The sequence below is a fragment of the Pseudopodoces humilis genome, chromosome 5 (assembly GCF_049639895.1).
Source record: "Pseudopodoces humilis isolate 2021_Gansu_Grassland_sample_001 chromosome 5, ASM4963989v1, whole genome shotgun sequence".
Lineage (NCBI taxonomy): Eukaryota > Metazoa > Chordata > Aves > Passeriformes > Paridae > Pseudopodoces > Pseudopodoces humilis.
In genome coordinates, this window is record NC_142204.1 from 10,756,783 (window position 1) to 10,776,102 (window position 19,320).

At 41.9% G+C, this 19,320-nt stretch overlaps 1 protein-coding gene across 6 annotated transcripts; it reads left to right on the plus strand.

Moving 5' to 3' along the window:
• On the plus strand, positions 1-18,620 carry STYK1 (STY kinase 1). Of its 6 annotated transcripts, none has more exons than XM_088055792.1 (12): positions 1-120; positions 2,040-2,164; positions 3,475-3,820; positions 10,798-10,902; positions 11,729-11,872; positions 12,781-13,029; positions 13,279-13,460; positions 15,088-15,171; positions 15,421-15,629; positions 15,854-15,894; positions 16,183-16,279; positions 16,682-18,619. In XM_088055792.1, the coding sequence occupies exons 4-12, from the start codon at positions 10,836-10,838 to the stop codon at positions 16,884-16,886; spliced, it is 1,278 nt and encodes a 425-aa protein (XP_087911918.1). In that variant the 5' UTR covers positions 1-120; positions 2,040-2,164; positions 3,475-3,820; positions 10,798-10,835; the 3' UTR covers positions 16,887-18,619. The 6 variants fall into 6 exon arrangements, with proteins under 6 accessions (XP_087911918.1, XP_014117144.1, XP_014117145.1 ...); XM_088055794.1 differs by having other exon boundaries at positions 18-120; positions 2,100-2,164; XM_088055793.1 differs by lacking the exon at positions 1-120 and adding an exon at positions 147-267.
• The last annotated feature ends 700 nt before the right edge of the window (positions 18,621-19,320 follow it).

Sequence of the window (19,320 nt, forward strand, 5' to 3'; positions counted from 1 at the left end):
CTCCGCCAGCCCGTCCCGCACCGCCCCGGGGCGAGCCGCAGGAGTTGAAGGCGTGGCGAGAGCGGCTGCGGGAGACGGCCTCTGGTGGTTTTAGGAACTTTCAGGAAAGTAACGCAGGAGGTACATCTTAACCCTTAAGTTTGAAAGCTGGGTGGTGCTTCTGCTGCTTTTCTCAGGGAGTCTCTCCCTGCCGGCGGGATAGAGGGAGACGTCAGACCAGGGCCGGCAATGACAGCATAACTAGCAGCAGGTTCACAGCTAAATAGCGTAGGTTTATATCGGATATAAGGAAAAATTCCAATGAGGGTGGTGAGAAGTTGGAACAGGTTGCCTTCAGAAAGTTGTGGATGCCCATCCCTATAAATGTTCGGGGTCAGGCTGTATGGACTAGTCGAAACGGCAGGGGGGTTAGAACTGCATGGTCTTTGAAGGTCCTTTTCCAAACTGTTCTGTGATCCCATGATGTTTGCATCATTAAAAAAATACAAAAAATTGAAGGAGGTGTTTGCAGGACTAGGCAAAATCAAGTTAGAATTCTTCTGGAGAAAGATCAGCAAGACTCAAAATTTGGCAAGAGTTAATAGATAGGAATTACTGGTTTATAGCAGAGTGAGAATCAAGACCCATTTCTGAATTGTCCATACTCCAAGTCATGTCTCATTCCAGATAATATCCAAACCTGGAATGGTTTGGGCTGTTTCTTGTTATTCTTTTTCATCCACACAAGCACAAACTTAGTCCTGTTTTAAAATTACTTGGTATGTTAGTATTCTCACTGTGCAGCAGACTTGCCCGTCTCTTGCAATCAACCACTCATATCACTGCCAACTGAGTAGCTGGTTTGAAGATGAGAATCCACCTTCCAAATAAATATTTATTCACCTAAGTTGCATGAATGCAACTTTATCACGAAGTATTGTGTTGCTAAAGTTTTGCAGGTGTTCAAAAGCAGTTGAGTAGAAATCCCTGAATAGAAGTGCTAGCAAATTACTGGACCTTCAGCTGGCTGGTGAAGATTGATGCTTAATCATTAGGTCATTTCAGTTTTCTACTTTATTTCTTTTCATATGGTGCTACCTTTGGAAATTTTAAATAACAAATACTGCAGGGCTGAACTGAAAATCACAATAGAATTGCCATTAAAAAAAATAGACTTTTAATTTTTCTTGATTAAGAAAACCTGCTACTTTGAGAGGCAAAGCTCATGAGGCAAAGCAGACGCTTAGGATAATGATGGGAGGTTTTTCACTTTTAGATCATTCCTGTACTGTGCCATGTTGTACTTATCTGCAGAAACTACGTCAAGGGTGTTTGTTCTAGAAAAGTGCTGCCCTTCCTCTGCATGGCCCCTCCCCAGCCACATCTTGTTCTTTCCCACAGTGTGCTATTACCTACAATTCTTGGTTGGCTCTGCAGCCACCTGACTGTTGTTGTTTGAGACTTACACATTAGCCCATTTTTGTCTGAGTCTCTACACCTCTGTGGGCTTAAGTTGACCAAAAGATCAGTCACAGTCTATCAGCTATAAGCCACAGTTTTAAGTCTTAGAATGTGAAATTAGGTCAAGAACCCATCTTGAGGCTATGGTGCAGCTGTGTGTGGTTAGGATGGTTTCTAGGTGTGCTACAGCTGTCTTGGAGATAAAGAGGATGGTCATGTTAGTAAAACTGCCAGTCTGCTGCCTTTCGGTGTGCTCAACCATAAGGCAAAAGCAGAAAAGTATATAGGATGTTAAACAGGCAATATTTTCTTTCTGGATGCACATACAATACAAGACATAGCAGGAAAAGTCTGTTTCTCACAGGACAACAAATCACTTCTGTCACATCAGTAAACAGTGAAAAGGCTTGTTGATGAATGAGGAGGATTATATAGGCTGAAGCTTGAACTCTGAACCATTAAAATATCTTATCCAACCAGTCAGACTGGGAGCACAACAGAGACACTGGTGGGGGAAATTAAAAGCTGCAGCCATTTCTGCTTTTGCATATGCTTACCCTGAATATTTAACTCTTTGCCTTTCACACTCTACTGCACAGCATGGAGGTGTAGAAACTGGAAGAAGGAGGAAGATTTTCAGTTGTCATATTTTTAAACAGGAATCTGAATAGGTTTTCCTCCAGGTGCTGTTGAGGAAGGTGCCTATGGAATGTAACTAATTTCAGTAAGTAACTCATTTATATGAGGAACTGTTATTTGCATTTTACCTACTATTTAATGGAGAATTAAGTATAAGACAGATTGCCTGCTCCTTTGTGGAGAAAACACTGCAGAGAGTCAATGCAAGTTAGTACAGAATGAGAGGAAAGCTGAAACCAGAGTGTAAGCCTACGTTCTGCAGCTGTAATGATCTTTATAATTCAAGAAAATTTTGAGTCTAGAAGATGTCTTTCCTGGTTTCTCAGGGGATAAAAAACCATATCGCAGGACTATTTTGCTACTACTATTTTGCCCACTCCTGCCAATGTCTGTAGAGAGATCAAGCAATGAAGAATTCACTCCTGGTTTTCATCATTTTGTACACATGGGTAAATGCCAGCTGGAAGAATAATGCTAAGGATAAGTCTCTCTTAAATTAACTATTGTCCTTTGATGCCTAAAAGTATTGATTGTGAAAATTAAAATTTTCCCCACAACGACATAATTATATGCAGTGACAAAATGTTAACAGGAGTAGGTGAATTTGGCTAAAAGAGTTGGCACAGATCACATTCTCTGCTCCATCTTCCCCAAGCCACCTGCATTGAGTTGCTGACTGTGAAATGAAGTTTGTCTCTCAAGGACAAGTAGGTTGCATGCTGTTTACTCTTGAAATGCAACTGTCTCTCACTCCTGTGAAATAGGTTAGAAAATAATCTTGTGTACACTGATATAACCAGGACTCTGGAATTTGAAATGCTTAACACAAGATTTATCAGAGATAGGGGAGGGCAGGCCAACAGCTGGCACTTGTGATTGGTTGAGAAGAAAGTCCTCAGAACTAAAATGCTGAGGTGTGATGACGATTACAACCCGTGGCTGCTGAGGACACCAGCAGAGCACAGTGGAGACCCCAAGGGCATCATGGCAGGAAGAGGTCACAGGGAAGTTCAGGAATATTGTCTGCTGTGGTTGGGGAGTTCAGAGTAGTGTGAGAAAAGGGCAGGGAAAAGCCAAACTTATCAAAGTTCTGGCAGAATGTATGGAGAGCCTGATCAGGAGGGACACCGAGGGGCAAGGCAGAATGTGAAAAACCCTGTTTCTGCAGTCTGCTGAAGCATGTTTTGATATTATTGTTTTATCTTGTTCTTCACTTGGAGACTGTGTTCCCGATGGAGTGCTTTTTCAGCCTCTGGAGGTTTTGTACAGATTTTCTGTTCCAAAGAGCCCATTCTTTCTAAATGTGTACCTGTAACCAGAAGCATATGAGTTCTGTTTACTACATAACCTGTCCCTCTTGATCTGTATTGGTCTGCCTTTCAAACCCCACTGCAGGTGCCTGCTCGAGGGCTCTCTGTCTGCTGTGCCTGTGTCTGTAGTCAGCCCATGAGCAGCTGTGGTGTGGAAGCCAGGCAGACCCGTTCTGCAAGTGTGTGCCTTCGTGTCAGCTATGTGTTGCAAGTCCCTGGAGAGACAGCTGAGGAGACCTAGAGAAGCAAAGAACCAAAGCTGGGCAGGACTGGAGTAGAAAAATCAGTGAGGAGGAATTTAGTCATAAAAAATTACAACCGTAGCAAGGTAATCATCAGTGTTACTGGAAGTGGCCTCACAAACTGGGAACCGGCAGCCGGAGAGCTTCAGGAAAAGACAACCGCAGGGCACGGGAAGCGGTGTCATTCAGGTAAGTGAGAAAAAGTGCTTCTGGAAGATCAGCCCTTGAATATTTATTCCTTAAAATACTTTTATTAACATAAATGTGACCTGAATTAGAAGATAACTTTACATGTGTGTATGTGTGCATGTACATATGTACATGTATGTACACATGTACATATGTTTACTGATTGTAGCGAAGCTACTTTTAGTCATTTCTGTGATCATAATGGTATTGGGGTTTAAGAAAAAATAAAAGAGGGATGTCCTCTATACGCTGGCTGATTTGAATGAAATAGCTCACAGGCATTTTTTAAAGAGAAAGAAATTAGCAAAATAATTAAATTTTTTATAAAATTAGTCTCAGTTCACTGAAACAGGGTGATGCTATGCATGTGTGTATAGATATGTTCAGTCTTTAGGTAAGTAATACATGCCTAGGGCTGAATTCAAAACTAATTACCATTTTACTCCCATCACTGTTGCTTAATTGTAAGGCAGTGGTGCAGATATCTAGATGTAACCCGAAGTGGTGTAGATATCTAGATTGTCCTGTGTTAACCTGTGTGTGCATGAGCTACTGATTAAAATACAAACAAAATCTATGCTAAATCCATCGAGAAACATTCAGAACTTGGGAAACTGAAACTAAAGTTGTCTGCACTGTTTCAGGTGGCTGTGAATTTATGAAAGCAGATTTATGTTGGGTTTCTTAAACCATTAAGCAACATTGTGATGTCATGCAGTATTTTCATCACATAGTAAGTTTTTCGCAAGAAGAGCTATATATATGCATGGTCCTTTGAAACAAAAATCCCTCATTCTTCTCATGTTCTGTCATGGCTTTTGCTGTCACAGTCTTTCAGAATTTCTGTATTTGTGCTGGGGTTTGATACAGGCTTAATACAGGCAGCTACCAGCAAAATCAGAGCTCAGTCAGTAGGGAGACATTTTCAAAAGTAGAATATGATTTTGGTGTCATAAAAGGAAGCCATAGGTGATAGTGTACTGTTGGAAGTTTGGCCTCTAGACTTTTAATAGCCTGCTCATTAAGGGCTTCAGCTTAATGTAGTCTTTGTTGGTTTTTTAAAATTTTTTTAACTTATTCTTTAGATTACCTGTGAAGAATTACTTTTGCCGGCCTTAATTCAATGGGAAGATATATGTTAATTTTCCAGAAACTACAGTAGGCCATGTCTGCATTAGAAAAAATATTTTTGTCTTAATCCCCATTCAGGTCCTGTACCATTTCATACTTCTGTACTTAGATTTCCTTATGCAGTGCAAATAAATCAATTTTTGTAGATGTTCTGAGTTTAAGCAAAACCTAGCACTGTAAGAACTTGCATGTCTACACTGAAACAGTTCCAGTTAGAACTAACATTTTTAGCATAAAAGCACAGCAGCACTGTCCTCCTGACTCATTTCTCAGTGCTGTAGTGACTGTTAACTTCGCCTGTTTTTTTCTGCTATATTGAAGAGGAGCCGTTTCCTCTAAGTAACCACCTGCTCAAATAGCAGCATGGGCCTCGTTATTTGCTGTTTTCTCTATGGTCTGGCTCTTCAAAAGTGGTCAGCCTAATTTTCTTCCACTCCCTTAATATGCTTTAGCAGCTAGCCTAGGTTTGATATTCAAGTATTGCTTCTAATTTTGGACCAAGAGAAAATCGTGTCTCTGTATGTGATTTTTGAAACACTTTGTTTTCTTACAGGGTGTTACAGCTACCAGCTGTTTCAAAAGCGACTAATACTACTTAATCTTTATAGCTGAGACAGTGTTACAGCAAGCCACAGAATATTATTTTTAATCCTTGTTCACAAGGACAGAAGTGACTCTAGTGTGGCTGGTCACAATTTCCCATTCTGCACAATCAAAGATGCTGCTTGTTAACCCACAGGTGCCTTGCAGTGAGAGATGAGATGACTCCACAGGCCAGGGAAACATTGCAAAAATGTCACGGTCTGCCAGGTTGTTGAAGGTAGTCACTAAGGTCTTCTGCAGGCAGAAGAGACAGAATATGCAGTCTAACAAATGCATGGCTGAAACCTGCCAGGCTTGTTTTTTATTTGTGTGGATGCTGCTTTTAGTAAACAGTGGATGTGGCAGGGGAAAAATATTTTCATTTTCACTGTTTGCTTTACAATGGTGCTTAATTTCTCCCTTTTCTCTCACATTCAATATCCACAGCTGCCCACACCTGGTGGTTTCCTGCTGTTTTGGTTCCTGCAATTCCCTGGTATTTCCACTCTCTTCCTGCTGCACAGCCAGTAGAGTGTGCTTGTGCAGAGTAGTTGCCAAAGCCTTGACTGTTGACCATGTTCAAAGGTCAGATAAAAGGGGAGGGAAATAATAAAAGCAACTGTGAAATGGTAACTGGAAAAGCTGGAGAGCAAGGTTCTGCCACTGCAAGAAATTAAGTAGAAGACAGAAGGATTTGTCTTCTATCAGCACTGTGCTGGACTGAAGTTACTGAATTACTCAGCTGTTCTTTATGTGCCTGTAGTCATATTACAGCTGGTCCTCACAATGGGTGCGTGAAAAACAAGTGTAAGATTATTTTTATAATAAAGTGGTATGCAGTTAATGTGGGACAGGATGTTTGGAGAAATAACTGCATTAAGTCCATATCAGCTCCTTTCACTTTTTAATGAAGAACCAGATTCATCTGGATCTTCATTAGACTTCACCTGTCTAATGAAGATCCAGATGAATCTTAGCCTTTATTTTTTGTCGTATTTAATTAATCAGCTGTTTCTTTAGATCTTTAGCTAATCATTACACAAGGATTTACATGTTTGCACTGAAGATGGGAACTGGTGGTAGCTCACAAATTAGACATATTCAGGGGCAAAACTGTATATTTGCTGTGAATATGAGCAACTTACTCTCCTAAACATGGCAGGAGCAAGCAGCAGGCAGCTTCTGTGTGGGCAGTATTCAAGCTGTCTGTTCCCATATATTCCATGGGCATGTTAAGTCTTGATATTTCTCTTTCTTTTCAGTCTTAACCACAAAGTTTGTCACTCAGGCTTCTTAAGTCAGCCCTGGAACTTTAAATAGCATAATTTGAGCTTGATGAGAACTTTAAGGACATAAAATGTAAGAGAGGATTGATTATTTTAGGGCAGATCACCTTCCTGGTTCAGTTTACCACACTGCCATGTGAATGCTTCTGCTATTGCTATTGGGACAGTATCCATGTGAGAATGAATGACAGGGACAGGAAAAATCATGGTAAGGCTTCTGCTGGCACAGTGCTTGTGAATCTGTGCTCACACAAGGAGTGGTTTCACAGTGCAGCTTTACATGAACTAGCCATTCACCCTTGACTAATACTGACCACTAAAATGGCAGGAAATCACCATGGCAAAAGAGCAATGCATTTTTCCTGCTGGGTTAGTAGTTTGAATCAGTTTACTATGTGATCAGTTGCACAATTGAGAGCAAAAAAGCAATGAGAAGAAAGCAGAGAGAGGAGATAAGCCGTTCTTTTTGCATTGGTGAGCACTTAATTCATCTCGGCTACATTCACATTCAGTATTTGGCTTCCTGAACTGGTTTAAGCAGCTGCTGGAGCTGACGCCTTTAGCTGCTTATTCCCGTCCCTCTGTTGGCCTCTGTGCTTGGTCTAAATTGCCTGGTCAGCAAAACAGCTTTGCAAACAAGCATGGCTGGAAACAAAATGCCATCTTTCCCCAAGTGTTCATCGTGTTGGCAGATGTGCACAGAGGAGCAGTGCTGGTGTAGGATGGGGGCTAATTAACCTGTCACTGCTACCAGGCTGTGGAACTGCTGTGCCACGTGCTGTGTACCAAGTAGTCTGCTAGGAGCAGTTTGCAAGTCCTGGTGACTGTAGTTTAACTTCTGATAAGGTTTTGACTTGTATTTCCCATTGTCTAAGAGCAGCTGCTTCTGCTGTTTTTAGGTACTGTGGTCTTCACTGTATATTTAGCTTTGACACCAAGATTTGGGTTCAGGTTGAGGGTCAGAAGGCTCTGCAGAGGGATCTGGACAGGCTGGATCCATGGGCTCAGGCCAGTGGTCTGAGGGTCAACAAGGCCAGGTCCTGGGTGCTGCCCTTGGCTCACACGAACCCCTGCAGCTCCAGGCTGGGGCAGAGGGGCTGGAAAGCTGGGAAAGACCCTGGGGGTGCTGGGGACAGCAGCTGGACAAGAGCCCAGCAGGGCAAGAGGCCAAAGGCACCTGGGCTGTGCCAGCCGTGGTGTGGCAGCAGGGCCAGGGCAGTGACTGTCCCTGTGCTGGGCACTGCTGGGGCCACACCTCAGATCCTGGGGCAGCTTGGGAACCTCAGGACAAGGTGGACATTGAGGAGCTGGAGCATGTCCAGAGAAGGGAATGGAGTTGGGGAAGGGTTTGGAGCACCAGGAGGGGCTGAGGGAGCTGGGGGGGCTCAGCCTGGAGAAAAGGAGGCTCAGGGGGCCTTCTGGCTCTGCACAATTCCCTGACAGGAGGGGACAATTGGGGCTCTGCTCCCAGGGAACAAGGGACAGGACAAGAGAAAATGTCCTCAAGCTGTGCCAGGGGATGTTTATATTAAATTAGGAAAAATTTCTTTGCTGAGAGTCATTAAACAATGGGATAGGCTGCCCAGTGAAGTTGGTAGAGTCACCATCCCTGGAAATGTACAAAAAACCTGTGGAGGTGGTACACGAGGACGTGGTTTAGTGGTGAACATGGTGGTGGTGCTGGGCTGACTGTTGGACTTGATTTTAAGGGTCTTTTCCAACATTTATGATTCTGTGAATTCCTGTGAGTGGAATTCAGTCTGTGTAAAAGAATATTGAAAAATCCAGTGGAATAAATAAGCTGACATTTAGTTGAAATTGCACAAATTCTCTAATGCAAATTCTAAATCAAGGTAACACAGTGTATGTGTGCACATGATCTAGACAGCACTGATCTTGGTACAGTGTTAACACACAGGCAAGGAAAATCAGAATGCTAGTGAGGTACAGATTTTGAACTTTTTAAGATATTTTAATTTCCTTTATCCTGTCTTGGTACTAGGAAAATGTCTTCATCTAATAGAATAAGTAGTTGAGCACTGTCAGTAGTCCTGCTCTGTGTTGGGTATGCACATGAACATGTTAGTTCCACATAACTTTCATGTGTCTCCCAGTGCAAAAAATATTAAATTTATAATGTGAGTTCTCTGGATTTCTGAGTTACCATTCTCCTTGTGAGGATAGATATGCAATGATGTTACTGTTAGACAAGTAAGTTGCAGAAACAGCCTAGTACAGGAATTTATTTGATGTTGGCCTGAAAAGTAGCACTGAAGGGCACTTCAGAATTACCTTACTGAGAGAAACTTCTTTTTCTGCTTGCTGAGTATTGTGAGAGGAAAGAGACATGGAGTGTAAGTGGGCTTCTGTAATCAAGCTTTTCCAGTGATAACACCCCAATAAGCAGCCACAGCACATGGGAGTGCCAGGGCAAATAAAGCGCCAGTGACTGCCAGTGTTTTCATTCCTGGATCCCCTGATTCTGCCTTGAGTATGGTTGGAAAACATGAGTGCCACCCACTGGCATCACTGCTGGGATATGCATAAAGAGTAGGGAGGAATCTTTTTTACAGACAGTGACCAGTGTAGACGTGGCTGTTGCATCAGAGCTTTTTCCATGGATCTTTGTTGCTCCCTCCATAAGCACAAATTGGGGTGTGTGCTTTTGTGTGCCTGTGCATGCATGGTGTTTAAATGTCAGTGTGCATTTCCAGTAAGCACCTGTACAAAGCCCTTAGCAAGTCTTAAGATGGAGCTTGGACTGTTCATGACTTAGATTATACAATATGATTGCTGGTTAATGATCCTGAAGTCTGTGTGTACCTGAGAATGAAAGAAGCCAGGACTGGCCCTGTGTATGTGTGTGCATGTGTTAAAGCTGAAGCAGGTTGTTTTAGTGTGCTTGCTTTCAGAGTGTACCTGAAAAGCTTGGTATTATTGCTGTGTTGTTACTCCTTTGACTGGATTCTTAGTGTAGCGACATCTTGGAACCAGGTAAATCTGTTAGCACATTAAGAATGAAATTAAATAAAAAAAGGAAATAGACTTTTTGTGATACCTTAAAGCACAGATATATTCCATTTCCCTCTCTCTGCTGCCTCTATTGTGCAACTGATAAAGAATAATTTCACTCATTAGTTTTGAACATGAGAACAAACTGTTAAATGTTTCATCACCAAATTCCATGAAATCAATGCCCTATATTTGCCATTGAGGTTAATTGCCTGAAACTCAGAGTCAAAAACGAAGTAGGTGCTTACAGGATAAAAGTCACAATTCCTATAAAAGGTTCTAGATGATACTGTTTGCAAAGCTGTTAAGTCTTACATTTTAGCAATGTTCATAAGAAGTAGAGGCTAAACAAGGTGCATGCTTGTACAGGCTCTGGATTTTCATCTACAAATGCAGAAGAGGTACAGATGCTGTGCTTCAGAATACCTACAGACTTGGCAGTGCTCAGAAGTTGGTACCAGAGAGCCCTAATGACAAGTCTTTTTTCTCTTTCTCTTTGTAGAGCAACAGTAGGAGTTGTGGCAAGGACTGTAGTCAAGGATGACATTTTCTATGCATGCTGCTGATCTGTTCACTTGTAATGGACGGGAAGATAAAATTCTGAGCCATTCTGGCATCTAGAAAATGTGTTAGCTAGGAGTGTATTAGATGTTCTCTAAATATAATTAAGTTAATATCTATGGATTTTTGTACATATGCCAGCCTTTAGGCCTAGGGGTCCTTATTTGCTTGTGGAACACTGTAGAACAAGCTTAACTCTAAATTCTCTCTGGTCATACAATGCATCATACATAAGATGTGATAGTTCATGTCCTGTGTCATTCTCTAAGCCTTCAAATCCCAGTACTGCTTCATGCAGCCACTGATTATAACGGGTAGAAAGCTCCCTATTCACATCACTTGTTGCTTCATCATCATCATTCTTTCTCCTAATAAATTTTGTTATTATTCTTTACGTCTGTGAAGGAAGTGGGGGTTGGAGACCTGCTTGATTGTAGCTGAGCATGGCAGTGGATGTGAAAGGATTCTCACGGATGCTGCTGGAATGCAATAACAATGACAAGCTGTGTGGTAAGATTCACACACTCCTTTAATAAGGTTTCACATGCTGGGCAGGAAGGCCAGCTTCACTAAAAAGTGTGCCAAGCCCTTTCTCCTCCTCTACCTGCATCCCAGCCCACACAAGAAAAATTTGATAGAGCTTTCCCTACATTGTGTTTCAGGGGAGAAATGTTTATGAGGATCAAGTCTCTGTGGCAGGATTAATCTCACATAATTTCAGCCATTTTAGAGAATTCCTACTTTGAATGAGGTGTACAGCAGGCATTAAAGATTCCTTGCAGCTTCCCAAAGGACCAGTTTTGTGGGATTTTGATTTCATGACTTTCTGCCATCTTTGGGAACTGATAAAATGGTCTCAACCACCTCCAAATCTGGGGACAGGAGAAAGTTACCTTCACAAGCCTTGCTAATTGCAGTGTCTTCGAATGAAACTCCAAAGGAGACTACACACAGTTTTCTTTAAAATGCTCTGTGTAATTTTACTGGAGGGAGCTGGAGCTGTAATTGAACTTAATGACATCACAATATCCAGCTTTCCTGCTACAAGTATTGTTTTTGTTTCACTGATGCTTCAAATTGCTACAATTCCTGGCCTCTATATTAAGGCAATTAAATAAGTGACCTTAGGTGTGGGGAGTCTTAGCGATTTCATGCAGTTTAGGTACTCAGCACCTTTGAAAAGAAGGTGGCAGGACTAACAGTGTTCAGCTATTCCAGAGGATGGAACAAACACTTTTGGGGTTGAAAGCTACTGAAATGGATTGTTGCTACATGGTTATACAGAACCAGTGTGCTGCTTATTCCTTGGTTTTCCATTTTATTTCTCTGCTGACAGTTGTGCGTGAATATCAAATGGAAGTGATCGTTGTCCCAGTTCTCCTGGTGGGATTTTTTGTCATTGTGCTCACTGTGATCCTTTGGCTCCACTGCCGTGGCCTGCGAGCAAAGCAGGAGCAATCAGCACCAGCTAGAACCCAAGGTAAAAAAAAATGCTTCTCAACCAGAGGAAAGAGTATTGGTTTCAGTGGCCAGAAGCCAATTTTATTTCCCCATCGCTTGAGCTGTTAAGAAAAATCATTTATGAGGATCCTAAGTGGTATTCAGCAATCCAGTAAATATTAGAGAATTTGGGAACCCTGATTTACTCCATTTTTCAGCAGCAGTAGTGGAAGCTGTAGTGTAGATGGAGCTGAGGAAATCTAAAGCATCATGCTATGTAGGCTGTTCAACATGCTGTGGTAACATCACAAGAGCTGCAAAAGTGTATTTGTGTAACAGCCTCTTGGCGGTTGCTGCAATGAGAGTTTTATGGGGTAGTTATGAATGACAGTAATTTTGATGTATACTATGCCTAGTTAATCCATTTTCTCTGCTGCCATTTAAGAAATTTAATTTCAAACGGCTGTCTCCCTCTTCCTATGGAGACAACATGAAGTAGAACACAGACTGGTGATGGGGTAGGGAAAGATTTATTGGTACACATGTGGCTATGTGGAAATGAAAGTACAGTTCTGAACTAATTTGGGGTATGTAGAGGGAAACAACCTCTTGAGCCTATATTAAGAGAAATAATTGAGAACATGTAATGAAAGAAAATGTTCATTGCTTGAGCACATGGGAATGAGTCTTATCTGCAAAGGTTATGTAGTTAAATATGGGAGAAATTTTTAGACTGGTTCTGTCTTTTCATCAAATAGAGTGGGAGATAAATTCTTTCTCCTCTTCAAGGGCCAGGATAAGTAAGATACAATAACAGTTCCTTACTTCACCCTGATTTACAAAGCACTGTAGAGCAGAAATTAAAGAGCATAGAAGGATGAGCATTGCCACCTATTACAGGAGTTCATATATCAGGTTTTATGCATCATATGTATTTGCTTTTGTCAGTGACGAAAAAGAATCAGGAGGAACTTTGCTCAACAGAGAGCTGCTACATCCAGCTGAGTGAGAGAACTTTGGCGAGCCTGTTGAGTTCTGCATCCTTGACTCTGAAAGAATTAGAGATACCACGAGAGAAACTCTTACCAGACACCTTGCAGCTGATTAAAGTTGGTGCCTTTGGGAGCATCTACAGGGCTCAGTTGGAAACTGGGAGCTCTGGGAAGACTAAGACTGTGGTATTGAAAGCCTTGCAAGGTAGGGCCCATGGCTAGGATCCACTTTGGTACAGTCTCTGTATCCCAGACATGCTGCTGGGCAGAGCATTGCCATCAGTACTGGACAAGTACAAGCTATGTTCAGTATAGTAAGTCTGAGATGCTCTTGTAGGTATGTCCTGGTAGGATTAAAGGTTGCTGACCATGTTGATTTTAGCTGTCAACCTGTTCTTTGCTGCTTCCATTTGTTGTTGTTTTGTTTTTAATTTGTTTTTTTTTGTTCTTTCAGACCCAGCTAGTCCCCAGAAAGTAAAGGATTTTTTGGGAAGGATTAAATTTCATCATAATGTTGGTCATCATGAGAACCTGGCTGAATTGGTTGGATGTTGTATAGACCAGCTCCCACTTTATATGATCATGGAAGATGTGTCTCTTGGTGACTTGCTGACATTTCTGTGGACATGTCGGAAGGTGAGTCAAAAGAAGTGATGACAGAATAGCTTCTTAAATTACATAGGTACATATCTGCCTATAAGGCACTTGAATTAGCATGAATTCATACAGCCACCAGAATTTCTAAAGTTTTAAATCATGTCTCACTCCAAGTGCTTTTAAGAAAGCAGAGCTGTTACAACACAGGGGGAAGGTCATGGGATGGTAACTAATGTGTTAAAAGCCAGGAAACAATATAAGAATGAAAGGTTGGTACCTGCACTGAAAGGAGGTCAGCTATCTAGGACATGGTGCTGTTCATTGCATATATTAATAACCTAAAAATGGCATGACAGTGACAGTGATGATATTTTCTGATGATTCCAGCCAGTAAAGGCAAGGGCTGACCCAAAGGAATTGCAGAAGGATCTTCCAAGACTTTTCAATAAAAAGAACAGCTGAAATTTAGCGTAGTTAAAAATTAAATAATGCACAGAAAGAAGTTTCACATATGTGAATGATGGCTTCATGTCTGCCCATTGCTGAGGGGTAAAATCTGACAGGATGAGGTCTGGTAGTATGAAAATATGCAGTCCATTGGAAATGTTAACTCAAGCTAAAAAAGAGCCCAAATATCAGGGGAGGTTTAGATTGGATAGCAGGAAGACATTCTTCCCCCAGAGGATGGTGGGGCACTGAACAGGTGCTCCAGGTCGCAATGGTCACAGCTCCAAGGCTGTCTGAGCTCCAGGAGTGTTTGGACAACACTGTTAGGCACAGGGTTGGATTGTTGGGATGTCCATTGCAGGGCCAGGAGCTGCACTCAATGATCCTTGTGGGTCCCTTCCAACTCAGCATATTCAGTGAATCTATGACTCTTTGTTACAAAAGGCACGGAAACAGCTCTGCTGTTACCACTGTAAATCCATCAGTCTCCTACATCTGAAACTCTAAATACAGAAAGATTGCTTCCAGTCCTGTTCAGCAGAAGGTCCAGGTGGTAGCAAATATAGCTAGTATGTGTCATGTTCAAAACAAACAAATGGAGCTGGTTCTTTATGAAGTGAGGAATTGACTAACAGCAGTCCTGCCACTGACTGCTGTGGATACTGACCTTCTTATGAGGTTATGGAAAGTAACCTTTCAAAGGATGCTGAACATGTTGAAACCATAACCATCCCAGGAAGTTTTAAATAGACTGTATCTGTAGGCTGTAAAATGGCACAGGAAGAACATTGTGTGCTTACCTTATTCTCTCTCTCATCTCTCTCTCTCATACTGTTGCAGGTAGGGTGGTAGGAGAGATGGACTGTTAGTCTCGTACCAGGTACCCAATTCATACGTTACAAATGTGTTTTTCTGCTCATTATTCTGATTTATAATATATCTTTCTTTGACCTGTGTGAATTGTCATTCTTCACTGTTATTCTGACTAACCTATTAATTTTTTACCCACATGTCAGTTTGCCCACCAGTTGTCTCTAGTGTACTTGTCTTATGCAACACACCATCAGCATCATCCATCTATGTCCTCTTATATTTCAGTCAATTTATGAGCAATTGTGAGAAGGAGGAGCATAAGATTAGATAGATTAGAAGTAAACATTCTCCACTGTTCTACTGCTGTGGCATTTGTTTGAACCAAGGTCTCTTATTTTGTCTCTAGAATGTAATGGCAATGGATGGTGTCCCCTATGACCTCACTGAGAGACAGGTATATGAGATTGGACAGCAGGTTGTAGCAGCTCTGGTAAGTCTGCTCATGTTGGCATTTTTTCCTTCCTGCTTGATTGCAACACAAATTTACATGGTGGCTCAAGTCTTCTTGGCCTAAGAATAAAGACTTTGTTAAAATATGCTTCCATGATGTTGGTGAGCACACGTCTCTACTCCACATTGTTGAAGACAAGCATAAACTCAAGCATAAAAAAGCGAAAATTTCTAAAAATTAAATTTCCATTTAAAATAATCCTGTTTTCTTTCTCTTCCAATTTCCCAGGCTTATCTTGAAGAAAAGAACTTGTTCCATGGTGACATTGCTGCCAGGAATGTCCTTCTTCATCACAACTTCACTGCTAAGCTCTGTGGTTTGGGCCTGGCCTATGAAACTCACACATGTGGTGCCAGCTCAGACACATGGAAAGTGCCCGTCAAGTGGCAGGCACCAGAGAGGCTCCTGAGAAAACCCCCTACCATCAAGGCAGACATGTATGGCTTCGTTTTGGGACTAGAAGTTCATCTGTCTGTCAGATCTGTCTCTTTCACTCCTTTATGTATCTTTTCATGTCCTGAAGTTCACAGGAAGGCAGATCTACTTCCAGCATAAGGCTCCACTTTTATAGCTCATGCTTTCTCCTGTCTGCTGGCCATGTCTAGTTGTTCTTATCTATTTAAGCCAGCAAACAACATCACTTTGTTTTCTTTTCTTGCAGATGGTCTTTCGGAATTCTACTGTATGAAATGATTACATTAGGTAAGAAGATTGAATGCTAATTAAAAAAAAAATATGTAAGGAAGCAGCAAATTAACAAGACCCAAAAATCTCTAATTTTAGAATGTAAAGTAGGGCCATTTAAATAAGCACCCTGATTTTTTTCCAATTTGCAAAGTCTCGTCAATTCCTTTTAGACCTTCTGTTGTTGTGAACTGTGATAGGAAAAAAACCAGATCTTGGTAGGGATGGAAGGCAGTCTTGCACAGAAGCTGCTCTCTGCAACCATTGCCATAGAGTTTTCTACCATTGCTCCTTTTGCCATTCCAGGTGCTCCGCCATATCCTGAGGTGCCACCTTCTGACATCTTACCATTCCTGCAGAAACAGAACATTATGAAGCAGCCCTCCAGCTGCCAGCAAGCCATGTAAGCCACTTGCTTTATGGACAGTTGAACATGAGGTTGGCAGAGCTAAATAGAAGTGAGACACAGGAAATGAGATTTTACATAAGATTTCTAAGTCTAGACTATACCAAGAGTAACCTGATAGCTGAGGAGATTTGTGTCTGCCACATCTTATTTTGTTCTGCTGCGTAAAACCTCTGTGGCCAAAACCTTTCTGTCCTTTTCTGGAAAGTGACTCTTGTTTCTGTTTCCTTAAGAGCCCTTGCATTTTGCTGCTGCATTGCTTCCTTGCAAGGTGCAGCGCTGCTGGGGAATGATTTTTCTCCTCTAAGTTATAGGGTATTCTCTGAAATGAACAAAGTATCCACAGGGAAGATCTAAGGTACATTTGTTTGCATGAAGACATGATTTCATAATTTACAGGTACTGCATCATGAAGTCCTGCTGGCAGTGGACTGCAGCTCACCGGCCTTCTCCAGCACACCTGTTGTGCTCCCTGAAAACAGCTATGAAGACCAGCAATGGGCACACAGTGCTGCAGGTGCCTGAGCCAGTGGTGCCTGAACTCTATGCTGATGTTGCTGGTGTTGATGTGTACAGCCTGGTGAGGGAATACACGATCCTCTGAAGGGTCCTTTCATATTTTGGTAAAGGAGAAAGAAGTCTCAGTGTTTTCCCTTTCTAAATATTTTTCAAGCTGAGAATGAGGTGTGTACATTGGAAGGGATCCTTTTGTTCTTCAAACATCTATAAAATCTCTCCTTCATGCCAGACACAAGAAACTGTTAGCATTGTTGTTAAATGATCCTGTTGGTGTCATTTGGGAATAAAGTGTTTAGGAAGCTGTAGAAAATGTAATGAGAAACTTGAGTTAAAGGAATGTTAGGTTTGTGCGGCAAGGTTTTGGTGATGGGGTGGACTGCAGAGGAGACTTCTGTGAGAAGATGCCAGAAGCTTCCCCCAGCTCCATGATGGACCTGCTGCTGGTCAAGGCTGAGCCCTTCAGCAACACTTTTAGCACCTCTGTGATTACGTAGTTAAGAAAGTGTGAAAGATACTGCACAACAGCAGGTGAAAGAGAGGAATGTGATTGTGAGAGGAACAGCTCTGCAAACACCCAGGGCAGGACAGAAGGAGGGGCAGGAGCTGCTCCAGGCTCCAGAGCTGAGATTCCCCTGAGATTCTGTGGTGCAGCCCACGGAGAGGCAGCCCCTGCAGCCCCTGGAGGAGCCCACACCAGAGCAAGGGGATGCCTGAAAGAGGCTGTGACTCCAAGGGAAGCCTGTGCTGGAGCAGGGTCCTGGCAGAATCTGTGGAGAGAGGAGCCCTCATTGGAGAAAGACTGTACCTTATGGAAAGGGACTCATGCTGGGGCACATAATGAAAAACAACCCTTGGGAAGAACTCATGTTGGAGAAATTCCTGAAGGACCTAGTCTCCTTTGGAGGGACCCCACACTGGAGCAGGGAAAAAGTGTGAGGAGTCCTCCCCCCAAGGAGGAAGGAGCAGCAGAGACAATGTGAGATGAACTGACCAAAACCCCCATTGTCCCTGCTGGATGAAAAGAGGTAGAGAAATTGGGAGTGAAGTTGAGCCTGGGGAGATGTGCAAGAAAGTGTTTCAAGATTTGGTTTTATTTCTCATTATACTTCCTAATTTGATTAGCAATAAACTAGTTTTTCCCAAGTTGAGTCTGTTTTGCCTGTAGCAGTAATTAGTGAACAATCTCTTGCTGTCCTTATCTTGACTTGGGGGTCTTTTGTTACATTTTCTCTTCCCTGTCCAGTTAAGAAAAGGGCATTATGGAGTAGTTTCATGGGCACCTGCCATTCAGCCAGAGTCAGCCCACCATGAGGTTTCTGGAAATTTTTCCCCATCTTTTCTGTCCCAGGAAAATGCATCTGTTGGATATTTGAAAGAGGAGATGACCTGTGGAATGTGCTGGGGGTGGTATTCAATAAGTGTCTGGGATTTCTCCAGTGTTTTATACTCTATCTTCCCATGGGAGCATGGGCACTGTATTCAAACACACAAACCCACAAACAAACAATTCCCACACCTCGTTGCCCAACAACAACAACAAAACCAAGCAAAACCCTTCATGTCTGTGGATGCAGAAGCTGTTATGTAAATGTCATACAACTTCATGGTCAGTGTGCTTTCTGTGCAGATCAGGTGAGTACTCCAAAGATCTGAAATTATTTCATCATTGATTTTAGTGGACATGCAGACTTCATAAAAAAATAGAGGCACTGGAAGTTGTGACTATCTTTCATTTAAAAAGAAATAGAAACAGTCTGTGAAATTTTCACATTTCTGTTTGTGGTTTCTAAAGTTAACAGTATCTTAAGGGCTTTTTTCTCTTACTATTTTGGCACTTTGAACATTAAGGATCCTTATGAAAAATGAATAAATGCACATTAAAGGAATAATTTTACCATTCTGTGTGAAGAGTGGATTCAGTGTTCACTTAGCATCCCCCCACTTATCATGGCTCTTTCCATTCTGGTTTTCCTCAAAACTTGTTGGTCTTCTTCCAAAGACAATGGTAAGAAGTTTTCTATTTTTAATGCAAAATTACACAAACGAAGTAGTTGTTTTTTCTATGGCACTTGGGCTTTGTAGGAAATTGTTTCCTTCCATAAGTAAATGTCATGTGAGTTCATACAGTGTGTGTGTGTCACCATTATACACTGGGACATTGCAGAGTCCATTCAAGAGGGAGCAGTCAGCTTTCTGAATTTTCCTATGGTGTTGGCTAATTGCCACCTGGATCTTCATAAACCAGTTGGTGTAAATCTGACCTGGAGAACTGAGGTACGTTCTTTTACCAAATGGTAAAATAATAACATCCTTTTCTCTCTCCCTCACTTGATAACAAGTTCAGAGCTACCTGGTAAATTTCGTCAAATTCACAGTTATCTTTGGTGAATAAACCATTCATTTAAATAACTATTTGATTGGTTCAAACCTCCCACTCAAGAGTGGGATATTCAGAAATGTCTTGCCTGTGAAAGTTGGGTGTGTGGCAGGTAATACAATCCCAGAGCTGTGAAAGCATC

Bases quoted from the DNA above. Each gene is read 5' to 3' on its own strand.
- STYK1 (XM_088055792.1), top strand. From the start codon at position 10,836: ATGGCAGTGGATGTGAAAGGATTCTCACGGATGCTGCTGGAATGCAAT. The intron at 11,873-12,780 runs GTAAAAAAAAAT...TGCTTTTGTCAG, and splicing joins AGCACCAGCTAGAACCCAAG to TGACGAAAAAGAATCAGGAG. The intron at 15,630-15,853 runs GTATGGCTTCGT...CTTTTCTTGCAG, and splicing joins CCTACCATCAAGGCAGACAT to ATGGTCTTTCGGAATTCTAC.